The 13572-nt window shown below is 40.2% G+C and overlaps 1 protein-coding gene across 1 annotated transcript in view; it reads left to right on the top strand.

Moving 5' to 3' along the window:
* Nucleotides 1-13228, top strand: part of wat (waterproof) — a 29586-nt gene extending 16358 nt beyond the window's left edge. The window contains exons 2-10 of the mRNA XM_036817607.3: nt 8007-8116; nt 10527-10601; nt 10687-10799; nt 10872-11120; nt 11342-11597; nt 11984-12176; nt 12244-12483; nt 12546-12803; nt 12861-13228. Of these exons, the coding sequence (XP_036673502.3) occupies nt 8035-8116; nt 10527-10601; nt 10687-10799; nt 10872-11120; nt 11342-11597; nt 11984-12176; nt 12244-12483; nt 12546-12803; nt 12861-12948 (1554 nt within the window). The 5' untranslated portion in view covers nt 8007-8034 and the 3' untranslated portion in view covers nt 12949-13228. The remainder of the gene's footprint in view (nt 1-8006; nt 8117-10526; nt 10602-10686; nt 10800-10871; nt 11121-11341; nt 11598-11983; nt 12177-12243; nt 12484-12545; nt 12804-12860) is intronic.
* The last annotated feature ends 344 nt before the right edge of the window (nt 13229-13572 follow it).

Below are 13572 nucleotides of genomic sequence, written 5' to 3'. Positions count from 1 at the left end.
ATTATGACTCCCCACTCCCTTGATACCCTTCACAAGATTGGGCCTTACTGGGAAGGGGATTACGACTGGGAAAAAGTAAGTTGTTAAGTTTATTAGGCGTATAACTAAATACGATTTTAATAAAAAGAGAGTTGATAGATAAATTAATAGATAGATAGATAGATAGATATATATATAGATATATGGATATATGGATAGATGGATAGATGGATAGATGGATAGATGGATAGATGGATAGATGGATAGATAGATAAATATATAGATAGATAGACAGATAGATAGATAGATAGATAGATATAGCTATTGATAGATATATAGATAGATAGATAGATAAATAGATAGATAGTTGGATAGATAGATAGATAGATAGATAGATAGATAGATAGATGGATAGATAGATAGATAAATAAGATATCAACCAAAAATATGAATAGTAATTTTATAGAATTATTTTTTAAACCTTATTAACTAAAACAAAAATTAAGACCACAATCTTTTAATTTATCTTTAATTTTATTTATTTAATTTTAACTGTATTTTATTTTGTAATATATCAAAATATTTATATTAAATCCATTTAATGGGTACTCATTTGCCTAACCCCCCATTCAACAATTTTTAGCTTTGCTTTTCATGTGACTGAATTTTGCGTAAGCTTGAAGTTTGCACGGCTTTTGTTTAACTTTAATTGGAAAATATCATACTTTATTTATATGTATGTATGTATGGGGCATACAAAAATTTGAAATTACATTCAATTATAAATTACACAAATTGGGGCGAAGTATTCATGGGTAGAGTGAGATAGAGATAGCAATTGAAAACGATTTAAATGTTTGCTTATTTATTAGCGCATAAATTTGTTTTTGTATATAGTAATATTTTTTGCCGCGAATGCCGTTTGTGCATTACAAGCCCGCGATTGTTGTTGCATTGATTTTTGCCGTGATTTCCACGATTATGGCAGCAACAAAGTCGCGAATGAAGAAAAAAATAAACCGATTAATTAATATAAATTATAGCGGAGCGCATTTAATTTATTTATATTTTTTATTCGCCTTCTCGCATTCGTTACGCTTTTTTTTGTTTTATTTCGATTTTGTAATGTCGTGTTGCTGTAATTGTTGTTGTCATTGATAATGAGCGAATTAGGTAATTACAATTTGTAATAGTGTGTGTTTACGGGTGCATGTGGGTAAGTGGGTGTGCGTTTTAGTATTTCCACAATTTTGAAAAACTGCCCATAAATAAACAGGTGTAATAATGGCGCAACAAACAATTGAAATTGATTTTAAAATTGTTAATGGCAATTTTCGTTCTTTGTTCATTTTATGAAATACTTTAAATTAACCATATATGTATGTAGATTTATTATATGAAGAATGAGGACAATCAAATTAAAATAAATCATAATAAAAATCAATTAATGTTTAATTAATGAGAATTCAATTAATCGAGCTGCACGGTGAAACGTTTTTTTTCTTGGTTTAGATTGATTTTGGAGTTTAAATGGAGTTATTTGTAATGGTACATTTTTAATGAGTAAACAAATTGTTGTTCGATTTCTAAAAATCAGAAACAGTAATTTCAATAAACGGCGTATTATTCAATCAATTGTTTAAATTGTGATCAAAGGGGCACATCTCGTTTTTGAGCCATAATTTGCCCATTCAATTTTGAGTTAATGTCATCCCCAATATCCCCAAGGGTCAAACCCATATTTAACTGCATTTAAACCCTGAACTAGTATTGCCGTATACATTTCACCAAAATCTCTTTGGACCATCATTGGGCGTAGCTCTGGTTGCGTGTAGATGAAGATTGGTAATTTGCCTATTCAATTTGGCTTTGATTGCTGTTATGGCCATGCCAAAATGCGAATATGAGGCAATTGCTTGGCAATATTTGCCTGGCCAATACATAAACGCTATTGCCAGCCACACGGCCATAACCAAAACTATTTGGTTAAACGCTCGAATTGGCCGGCAGCTCAGGTGTGGCTGGGCTTTGGTTATGGTTTTCGGATTGGGGATTTGGGATTGGAATGCAATGGAGTGTTTTACACGGCTGTGAGCCTGGTACCCAACCGGAAAGATATCAACTGATAGCACTCGAATATATATTCAAAGAGATATCTGAACAAGATCCAAGACACGTAGCCCCGCAAAGTTTCATTAATTTAATTGCCGCAAATGTTTGTCACTTGTGTAAGATTCGTAATTGGATATTGCGAGTTCGCACACGTTCTGCTGAAAAGATACGTGTAATTAGCATTTTCCAGAGGGGAATGTCAAGAACCTGCAGTTTGCTCAATGCAAACATCGGACGTTGGATAAAGTCGTTAAGACACACCGCATTTCGCCGACAATAGCTAAACTTCGCAGTTTCCCATCGACTGACTGCAATTACTACCGCCGACCCACTAAGTGCCCGAGCACACACATATTATCCAAAGGTCGTAGGGGGTTCCAAGAAAAGCAGACAGCAAAAAAAAAAACATAATGTTAGTACTACCCCTAATCCCTGCTTAATGGGGTCTGAAAGAAGGCTTCTTTCATTAGATCCCATCGGGGAGATTCATTTGAGCAGCTGTTAATTGGCACTGGCTGCCATTATGCTGCCCCCCATAAACTAGACGCTGTGACAGACCACTCAATTTCAATACCATTGCGGCTCATAAAATGACGCATCAATATAATCAAAATTATCATTACCACCAGCATTGAGTGGCCTGGGAAATGGGAAATGGAGCCCGACAGATGGGAAATGCGAGATGAGAGAGATGGGCGATGGGCGATGGGTGGAAGAAGCCACAACAGCCACGGTGCATAAGCGACATAAAAACTATAATCAATATCCATATCCATTAGCGTTATCGTATCAACGAACTCGAATAATAATAGCGTACATATGTATGGACGTATGGACGGCTGGTGGCTACGGCAGACGCAGCCGGGACACGGCTACGGACCCACAGTCCGTGTTCATGGTCCATTCTCCGTTGAACGGACAGCTATACGGACAGAGCACTGCCACCGGATAGGATGCCCGTGCCCGGCACAAGGATACCCACCCGGACACCCCGTGGCGCTCCTGGCCTCCCGTCCATTTGTCTTCACGTAATTATCTTTTAATAGATTTAACGAACATTTTTCGCACCGACTCGTTGCTTGTGTGTCAACCCAGTGACAACAGCAAAAGCAACAACGGTATTAACAAATAGCAAGGAATGAAATCGGGAAAGTCAAAATAGCACGTTTAAGGGAGTTCTGAATACCCTATTGTAAGGGAATAATAATTTATAAAGTTGTATTACCATGGAACCATTATTAACCATCCTGTAATATATAACTACTTCAAGTAACAAATAAATTCCAACTAAAAATCGAATTTAGAGGCACCTCAGGATAATATTAGAAAAACATTTATAGAATGATATGATTGTTATCTATGATAATATAAGTAGTGATCATGAAACAACTAATTTATGTGGAATTTTGTGGGACTGTCACTGTCACCATTCAAAATAATTTCAATACTTATTGTCTAGCCCTTCCAAGTGCAATGCAAAGTAATTGAATGTGTTATCTGATATAATCAGCGCTCACAGTAATTATACAAGAAAAATCGTTAGAATAATCTATGGAAAACATTGTGTTTGTTCGCTCTTCAACTTATTTGCATTGTCACGGGTTTGACAGTAAATACGTGGAGATGCAACCAAATCGATAGCACAGTCATGGCCACTTAACCGAAAAGGGTATGGCCGGCTAGTAGGTCCCAGTGCAGCAGTACGTATATATACGTATATATATACCATATAGTACTATAGTCTGGAGCCCCAGTCAGACTCTCAGACAGGCCAAAGCCAACGGAAGTCGGAAGTTGTATGGCACATGCGGTGGTCGTGGCGGTTGCGATGGCGATGGCGTCTGCACCACTGGTAATGGCGATGCCAATGAGGCGATGGTGGGATGGTATAGTAGTGGCTCCTGGGTGGTTCATGGGTGGTTCGTGGGTGGCTCCTGGTTGACTCCACACGGCGATGATGACGACGACGATGGCGATGGCAATGCTCGGCCATTTCCATTTTATGGACTTTCAAACTGTTGCTGTTAATTATTTCTTCTTCTTTTAATGTGGCCACTGGTGTTGGCCGCAGTTCTTACTTATTCCGCCGCCCCAGCCCTATATATTCAGGACCAGCTCCTCCTGTTAACGATGTTGCCTTTGCCTGCTGATGATGATGATGCTGATGCTGATATTATGCACCACTACCCGCTTTTCCCCTTCATTTTTTTTTGCATTTCTCGCTCTTGTGGCCGTTGTTTGCACTTTTCCACCATTTTACACTTTATTACAAAAGCATTAAATAAAATTTCAAAGCGAATGAGTCTCGTCAAAAGTGTTCGACGAGGGTCTGGGGGTGTTCTGCGGTTCGAAAAGTAAAGGAAAAGTGGAGAAAACTGTGGCGGGGAGTGGGAGTGGGGGTTTTGCAATGTAATTTTCGATTCGCATTTGGGTGGTGCGAACAGAATTCCATGGAAATAAGCAAAGTGGTGGTGCAGTCGCTGATTTTTTGTTTGCTGCTGGCCGCGTTCTTCACATTGTTGCTGTCGGTGCTGTGTTGTTGCATTGCTAACAGAGCTGATCCTGCCCCCTCCTCAATACCACCCCTTTCATTTCCCTGCCCCTCCAGGGTGCACTTGTTATTGTTGTGGTTCATACTTTTGTTTTTCAGCCCATTGTTAACCGAAAAGTTTTTTGTGTTTTTGTTGCTGGCGGAGCTGTAGCAACAGCAGCAGAAGCAGCAAGTGCAGCAGCAGTTGGCCGGCCAGCAGCAGCAACAACAACTGCAGGCAGAATGGTGCACCGCACGCAAACAAGCGCCAAAAGTAAAAGAAGTAGCAGAAGCGGCAACACCAGTTCGAGTCACACAGTGGTGAAATTTGCTGAACAGACATAGAGTCTCTGTCATAAAAAAAGTTTCTAAAGTTACACTTTTTGTCGTTTAAAGTAAGAAAATTGCTTATATAGAAGATACCTTTCAAAACCATCTTAACTGACCATTTACTCAAACTTTTTTGTGATTAAATTTTTATTCGTTTTTTTTTTTTTTGTAATTACTAACAATATTTTTCACAATATTTGGTAATAAATATATACATGTACATATTTTTTATAAAAAGTTTAAATCCTTTTTTAATTCCATCCTAGTTTTAAATGTTTTTGCCCCTTCTATCACCTTTCTGGCCCACTGTGCCGAACTGTTTCAATTAGCTGCGCTTCGATGTGCATTGACGATGGAGTTTCGGTGTCGACAACTGAGTGGACAGCGGGGTAAGCACGGTGGGCGGTGGGAAAGTATCTGCGGCTGATACTTAAACAATGTATAAATTCGTCTACAAAGTCGAAGCCCCCGGCCCGGCTCCCCCGCATTTCCCTTTGCCCCTTTCTCTCTGTGAGAAGTTCATTCAGTGCGTACAGAACGAGTACCTTTCGTAGCTTTTGGATGGCTGGACGGATGGTCGGATGCTCCTCCTCGCTGGCATCGGTGGCTCTGTGGTCGTCAACGTGGTGCAATCAGCTGCAGTGGCTTTTTGGCCGCACTGCCAGTTAGCCAGCTAGTCGTGAGTTTGGAGTGGGGTTTTTTGGAAGGGGGAAAAGTCGGGCTAGTATCCAGTCAGTTGAACGAGGCTGGCAGGCTGCCCAGCCAACAGCTACCAGCTAACTAAGTGTCCCTGGCTGCCCCCGGGGAATCCCCGCTTTCTGTCATTGGATTGCACTGCGTTGCTTTCGTCACTCATCCGACTGAGTGAGCGCCGAGCCAAGCGCGAGTGGTGTAAAAGCTTCTCAATTGGTGTGAAATGCAACACCCAGCGGCCACAGAAAACTGCATCGGAATGAAAATGGTAAATGGGAATGGGATTGGGCATGGAATATGAGGAACGGCTAATGGGACTCGGTTTCCATTTGCAAATATGGCAAATATGGGTTAATTGTGCGAGACTTTGACTTGTACGAAATTATTTAATTCTCATTTTCATATCGAATTCGAGCTGTCGCGGTCCCATTGTCTCTGCACAGCCCTTTGCCTTCCTTTTGGGGTCCCATTCCCTTTGTTTGCTCCCGCCCATTGTTCATGGCGCGTTGGTTGTTTGTTCTCCACGCACTTACATGAGGACAGTGTCGGCCGAAAGTAATCAAATAAATATAATTGTTTAACTTTTGAATTATTAGTCGTGATTACTGAAATTAATATTACTCAAAAATAAAATAATATTTATTAGTTCAGTGTGAAATCAATTTAAAAAGATGGTAGGATACATTTATAAATCAGCTTAATTGTCTTAAAAAAGTATATTATTTTCAATAAAAAGGATGATAGTAGAATACTTAAATAAATGCTGGCTAATTAGTACAACCTTTAAGATATTCAAAGTGTAAAGAGAAAGCAATGTAAACCAATTATTTAAATTGAGATAATCACTGACTAAAGTTATGTGGTAATTATACTAAATACTGTTGTTAAATCATTCCCTTATCTCCTTAGACTTGTATCTAATGATCCAATCCGGTCAAATATTAACATACGCCCCCAATTACCAGGTAAATTGGAGCTATAAAGGCGAGTTAATGATACCCACCGATTCCCGATTTTAAATACCTGTTGGGAGTTCAAATGAAATTGCCAGTATACAGTTATGAACCGCACTGTACTTACTGTTTGTTCTGCTCCCGCTGCTTTTGTTGGGTGAGATATCTCACTGTGGAACAATGCCCTCTGAGCTTTGATTACTTTGTCATTTTCATTTGGGTTCTGCACCGGAATTCGCGACTCTGGGTTTTCGGAGAACTTAATTCAATAGACTGGAGCCATTCGTTAATGCTGCCCAGCCTGTAATTATCACTATTAGTACGTACTAACCAAGGTTTCGAGCATGTGCGCACTTTAACATTATTTTCAGGCGTCATCGAACTGCCAATGACTGACATTGGGCACTCGAATCGAATCGAAATAAAATTTATGAGTTGAAGTAACAGGTTGACCACTGCATGCGCCTGCACTTTGAAATTCCTATGCCGAAAACGGGTTCATTAAAATATTCGAGTTGAGTTCAAAATTTGCTTTAATTCGCTGCACACTTTGCTGTAAATGAAACGAGTTCAAAAATTCTGTAAATCATTTGTTATCTCAACTTTTACATAGTTTAATTGGGCTCATTCCACGCTGCAATTGCTTTCGAAAATTTGAATTTTATTAAATTTTATTAGAGTTCGGTTTCATATCTCTCCTTTGGGTTTTGTTGGTTTTTTATTATTTTTTGCCTTGGTGTTTTTTGGCCTGTGTCAACAGGTGCGTCTGGCACTTCATTAGAAATTTCACTGACGCGCTCCACTCTTTCTCTGCATCTCCCTCTGACTTTCCCCAATACCTTTCCCTTTTCCGCATTCTCTGGTCTGCCAGCAAAGAACAAAGTTTTAATTAAATTTCGAGCTTTACTGGAGCGAAATTTAAATTTGATTTTTAGTAGCCAAGAAACAGTCGCATGGCTACCGCTTTGGGGCTCTTGTAATTGGCTTTATGGTTTTCGCTTCCCCATTCATCTAGCTCGAATTAAAGGAATAATTTCCCGAAACTTCTGTGTTTTTTGGGGGGCGGTTAGCTGAATGGGTGTCCAGATATTCAATTAAGGGATTATCTGTGTCGCTGAAAGGGAATGAAATTGCAGTTCTTTTCGCTATAATTTTGGGCTTAAAGTGGGTGGCCTGTGCTCCTCTAAGCGGTTTATGTTTTAACAAGTGATTAGTAGCTTATTTTATATAGTTGATGTCAGGTTTATGTATAATAGTGGAAATACGTTGCGTACCCCATTTCTGATTCAGTTTAAGCAGTTGAGATCAGTTTAATGAACTTTAATATGATATGTGTCATGTATCATTTCAGAATGAATTTCCTGTTTCCATTCCTAATTAAAATCCCATATTTTTTCCCTTTCTTACAGATAATTAGGAAACATTTACCCTGCTAAGATGGATGATCCCAAAATAATGAACATCATGAACGGCATGAAAACGCTGGAAGATCATTGTCAGCTCATAAATGATGTGAAGGGTAAGTGACCATTCAAAAAAATGTGAAAAAAATAATGCTAACAAAAAAATGCCAACCAAGATCAACGCAAAAACCCCGGCCACAAAACCAGGAAAAATAAAAGGCATTTATGTGAAATATTACATTAGCGGGGGATGACTGCCTAAGGGAAAGTTGAGGGGGAGATTGGTGGGGCTTGGTGGGGTTTAAAAACAAAAATTTGTTGAAATTGACAAATTATGTGACAGACTTTTGTCTGCCGCCCACAGAATCCGAAGAGCCAACAACAATTGTTGACAATTCACTCAAAGTGGGGACCCCAAGCCCCCTCCTGATGTTGTTGTTTCTGGTGCTGCTGTTGATGCCATGGGTGTGGGTGTGAAGGGGGGGGCTTAGCTGTTACTGCTGGTGTTGGAGTTAGCGTTGAACAAATGCCCCAAAGCGCTCGAAAAGCTTTAAACGCCGCACTCCAACTCCCACTCGAGTCACTCCAAGTGAGGCTCAATTTCGCCGCGTCCATGGAACAATGATGGTTGAGTGCTGTCTTACTGCTGGGTTTGTGGAAGGGGGTTTTCCAGGGGTGGTGGTTGGGGGAGGGGGGGGGGGAGGGGTTGCTTTACACATTTTCAGTTTAAGGTTTTTGGGGGCGGCGGGCGCAAGGCGATGCAAAGTGCGCTTGAGTTGCATTTAAGCCAATTAGCATAGGTAAACAAAACATTTGAGTGAGCCAACCCAAGTGCTTGTGGCTTGAGTGCGGCCTCGGGCCAGGAATTTGCTCCAAGGAGTGGGTGGTTGGGTGGTTGGATGCTTGGATGCTTGGGTGGCTCCCCGAGGTGGCATAGCCGTGGTTTGCCATCGGACAGAGGCAGCTCTAGGTGTCAAGTTGTATTTGTATGAATGTGTTTGTTGTGCCCTGAGCCTCGTGGCACGAATGAAGGGCCGCCGGCGGCGGAGACACATCCTCCTCAGCAATGTTGCATTTATTATGCAATTATCAAGTGGCAATTGTGCAAGGGTGTCGGCTGGATATCCCATTGTGTGTCCAAGTGTGTGTGTTTGGGCCCTGTTCTCCGGCTGACAGTGATTTACGCCGACGATTGGCAATTAGGCCGCTCGAGATGAAGGCTACGGCGAAGCGGGCCATCTCAAGATGAAACGCCATTCAATTGAGGAATGTGCAGAGACAGGGCACTGAAAACAAATACGGTAACTTTAGTAATAGTAAATTAAATTTTAATAACATTTATTTAAATAAACTATTAAAATATATTAGCGAAGTATTTACAAATATTTTATTTTATAATTAGCAGACAGCTAAACCTTTATAGTTTTGTTAATTGGCGAAATATTACTTAGCGCTGTCTTATTACTTATTTTAATAATGTGTAAAATGTAAAATATATATTTTCGTTATATTACTAATAATTTAAATAACTATTACTAAATCTTTAAAATAGTTAAATGAAACAAGGAACCTTTGTTAAACTTATCATCATTATATTTATGTAAAATCATTTCTATAAGATACGGTTTTCTGTAATCCTTAAATGATTTTATGAACAAGATTAACAATGTTTTATGGACAATATTTGGTGAGCAATCGAATATTACTTAAAATCGGATGTTAAAAAAAGGATTTTATTTATAAACTGACTTTCATTTCATAAGTTAGTTTGAATGATATATAAATACCTAGCTTTGGTAAATGGCACAGTAACTTTAGACATTGTATTTTTTTGAAAATCTTTTCAGCTACATTTTTCTGCCAGTTTAGTTGCTAGTACACGTGTAGCATATGCAACTGTGCGTGTGCGAGGATTTTAGGCGTGTGTGCGTTTTAGACAATAGATGAATGGCTCGACGAGCTGCTAACTTGCAAATATTTATGAGTGGCCCAGCAAGTGGCAGGCAACGGCAACCGATGCCGCAAACAACAATGTGGGCAGAGATGGATGGCCTCCACAGGGGGTGGTGGGATGGAGGTGGGTATGTGGGTGGTGGCATGGGAATGGGAGGATTCCTGGGGGGAGGGGTCTAGACCCATTGGCAGGCGGCGTTGAAACGTCAAGTGTTGTTGCCGTTTTGGCACTTTGGCAAAAATGCAGCCAGGAGCTAACCTCGTGCCCTCCCAACTATGCTGAGTGTTTGTGGGTCTGTCTGCTGCTGCGATTGTGTGGGTGCCAGCAGTATCTGTGTGTGGCGTGAATTATGCGCAATTCAAGTGGCATTTGATGCGCATTTAAATTCGTGACGGGGCTTCAAGTTGGTGGCAAACAAACCAAACCGAACTGAAGTGAAGTTAGCAGATGCAAACAGATGGTTTTTGGATGGGCGGGGGGGAATGGGATGGGCTCCCTTCTGAGCCATCACCAATGATGCGCATCAAATTGGCTAATTGTTTAATGACTGTTTGCATTGATCTCTTCCCCAGACGAGTCGCCCATGCAAATGTTCTACAAGGACAAGGGCGTCTTCCTCACTGGCGGCACAGGATTCTTTGGCAAAAGTAAGTTCCACTCGACTCCCAGTACGTGACTGGAATTCCAACCCAATATTTACCCCATCTCATCTCGTGTATCTCGTGTCCCCAGTTATCATTGAGAAATTGTTGCGCGTCACGGAGGTGGGACAAATCTATTTGCTGATACGCACCAAGAAGGGCAAGGATGCCTTTGCCCGCATTGAGGATCTGTTTAATGATCCGGTAAGTGATAGTGGAGGCCGGGTTAATGTATCTTATGTTCAGAGACTAATTATTTTTTTGATTTTTCCACAGGTCTTTGCCAAGATGAAGCAGGTCAACCCCAAGTACCGATGCCAGATCACTATCATCAGTGGCGATTGCTCGCTGCCCGGACTGGGAATCAATGCCGATGAGCGCGAGACGATCCTTGAGAACGTCAATATCGTCCTGCACAGTGCGGCCACAGTGCGTTTCGATGAGAAGCTCAAAATGGCCATTGCCATCAATGTGCATGGAACCAAGGAAATTATAAAGCTGGCCAAAGAGATTGTCAACCTGAAGGTGAGGTTTAAAATTACTAAAGTGGCAATTAAATTAACAAACAACTGATCTTGAATTGCCATTAGAAATATTTTAAAATGAGTTGTGATGGAGTAAATCGATAGATTGGTCAAATATGTTTAAAATTGGGTTTTTCTACGTCGGCTTTAATGGATTTCTTAAATACAAAAATTTCCAATATTTTTTTTATAGTTTTGTATATGTTTCACCACTTTTTCTAGGCCCTTGTCCATGTCTCCACAGCATTTGCGCACTGCAACATGCGTCACATCCAGGAGAAGTTCTACAGCGGCACGATGACCGGCGAGAATGCCTTTAAGCTGAGCGAGTGCCTCGATGAGCACACCCTTAACACCCTGACGCCGACCATCATCAAAGGGTACCCGAATACCTATACCTTTACCAAAGTCCTGGCCGAAAATGTTGTGCAACAGAGCGGCCAGAACCTGCCAGTCACCATCTTTAGACCAGGCATTGGTGAGTTCCATCTTACAGTTCTTTCTGAACTAACCAAAAAATCTTAAATATATAAATGTAAGAAAACTTCTTTTTTAAAACGATTTACTGAATTTTTAATGTCTGATTCGCCCCTGCAATTAAGTCGTTCATTGTGCAACAAGTTAGTTACGTTAAAATTAAATAATACTTTTGCTTAGCTTTTCACAGTCATCGTTATGTAATAAAATCATTCATTAGGCCACGGGCGTTTTTAGTAAGATATTTTAATGATTTGCTAGCTTGCTAAAAACCAGTTATAGAGGGTGGCAAATGAGTTTGCTTAAAATGATTTCAGAACATGTTTTATGTGATCTATTATTTTGCGTTTAAAAATATTATAGATGATGTAATTTGAACATTTACAGTGATCACCACTTACCGCGAACCGGTCACTGGCTGGATCGATAACATGTACGGTCCCTGTGGAGTCATTGTGGGAATTGGATCCGGAGTTCTACGTGTTTTCACGGGTGACATGGACAATAAGGCGCACATTGTGCCGGTTGATATGTGTGTAAATGCCCTTCTGGCCAGTGCCTGGGATATAGCGCGGAACAAGTGAGTACTAATATGTCAATTTACTTAATATAAAGGGAATTAATGTATAATTTTATTCCCCTTGTAGATATGAGACTCCGCCGATTTACAATTATGTCCCGGATGCCGAGAACATGGTCTCCTGGAGGCGTTACATGGAGGATGGCTTTGAGTACGGCTGTGACATTCCGATGCGGAAGTCCATTTGGTATCCGCGTTTCACCATTGTGCCGCACATGTGGCAGTACCACATCCTGTGCTTCTTCTACCACACATTGCCCGCCCTGGTTATGGATGCCATCATGGTGATAATTGGCAAGAAGCCCAGGTGGGTTTTCTTTACTAATTATACCTAAGAGAATCATTAAAATTTTCTTGGTTCTTACCTAGAATGATGAAGATCTATCGCAAGATCCACAAACTGAGTAATGTCCTCAAGTACTTCAGTTCGAACGAATTCCGCTTCGACAACGATAATGTGAGAAAACTTACTGAGAAACTAGATGATCGGGACAAGCGGCTCTTCTCCTTCGATATGCGCGATCTGGACTGGACCAATCTGTTCCGCGTCAGTCTCTACGGATTGCGACTGTACGTGGTCAAGGATGATCCCAGCAATATTCCTGAGTCCATCAAGCGCTACGAGAGGTATGCATTTATTAACCCCTAATTTAATCCTTGTTACTTAAATATTTCTCATTTCAGATTGAAGGTCCTGCATTATACGACACTGGGTGTTTTCTATGCGTTAGCTGCCTGGGCGCTTTATACCCTCGTCAATCTCTTTTTATAGGACCCGTTTACTTAATCTTTCGTAATCTGTTTAGGGCATATCTTTTACTCCTCAAACTTTCGGCGCAAACTCTAACATTTCCGTTTCCGCAATAGTTGTTAGTTATAGTCGTAACATATCCATACGCCCATAGTCATATGTTTGAAACGCTTTATCCGAATCTTGTATAGCTTAGTTCGTACGTCTCTAAATGTAAATTTGCTAAAGTTGATGGCGTAATGTGGATGTAGATGATCGAATACAAGTACAATAAAAACTGCTTCACATTTTGTTTGGGAAATATTTTCTTGTTTTATTTTTGGTGCATTAAGCCTTAGGGGTAAAATATTAATTAAATTAATTTTATTTATCTTATTCCATTTTAAACAAACAGAAAATGCATAAAACAAATATCTAAAAACACCTCAAATTCCAAACCAAATTCAACAGTGAAATTGCTCAACAGGTCGTTAACTTGTTATACAAACAAGAATATGTTTTTCTCCGTTAAAGTAGGACAAGAAATTCTTTAATTGAATCTGAAACGAATTTCATTTTATTACTGTGAGCATTGAATTGAAAAGCTCGATTTAAATGAGTGCTTAAATTGCTCACCAGTGCGTATGCTTAATATATGTTGCCTGA

Source organism: Drosophila suzukii, chromosome 3 (genome assembly GCF_043229965.1).
Source record: "Drosophila suzukii chromosome 3, CBGP_Dsuzu_IsoJpt1.0, whole genome shotgun sequence".
NCBI lineage: Eukaryota > Metazoa > Arthropoda > Insecta > Diptera > Drosophilidae > Drosophila > Drosophila suzukii.
The sequence above is the reverse complement of the archived record's forward strand: the minus strand, read 5'-3'. Positions and strand labels throughout refer to the sequence as shown.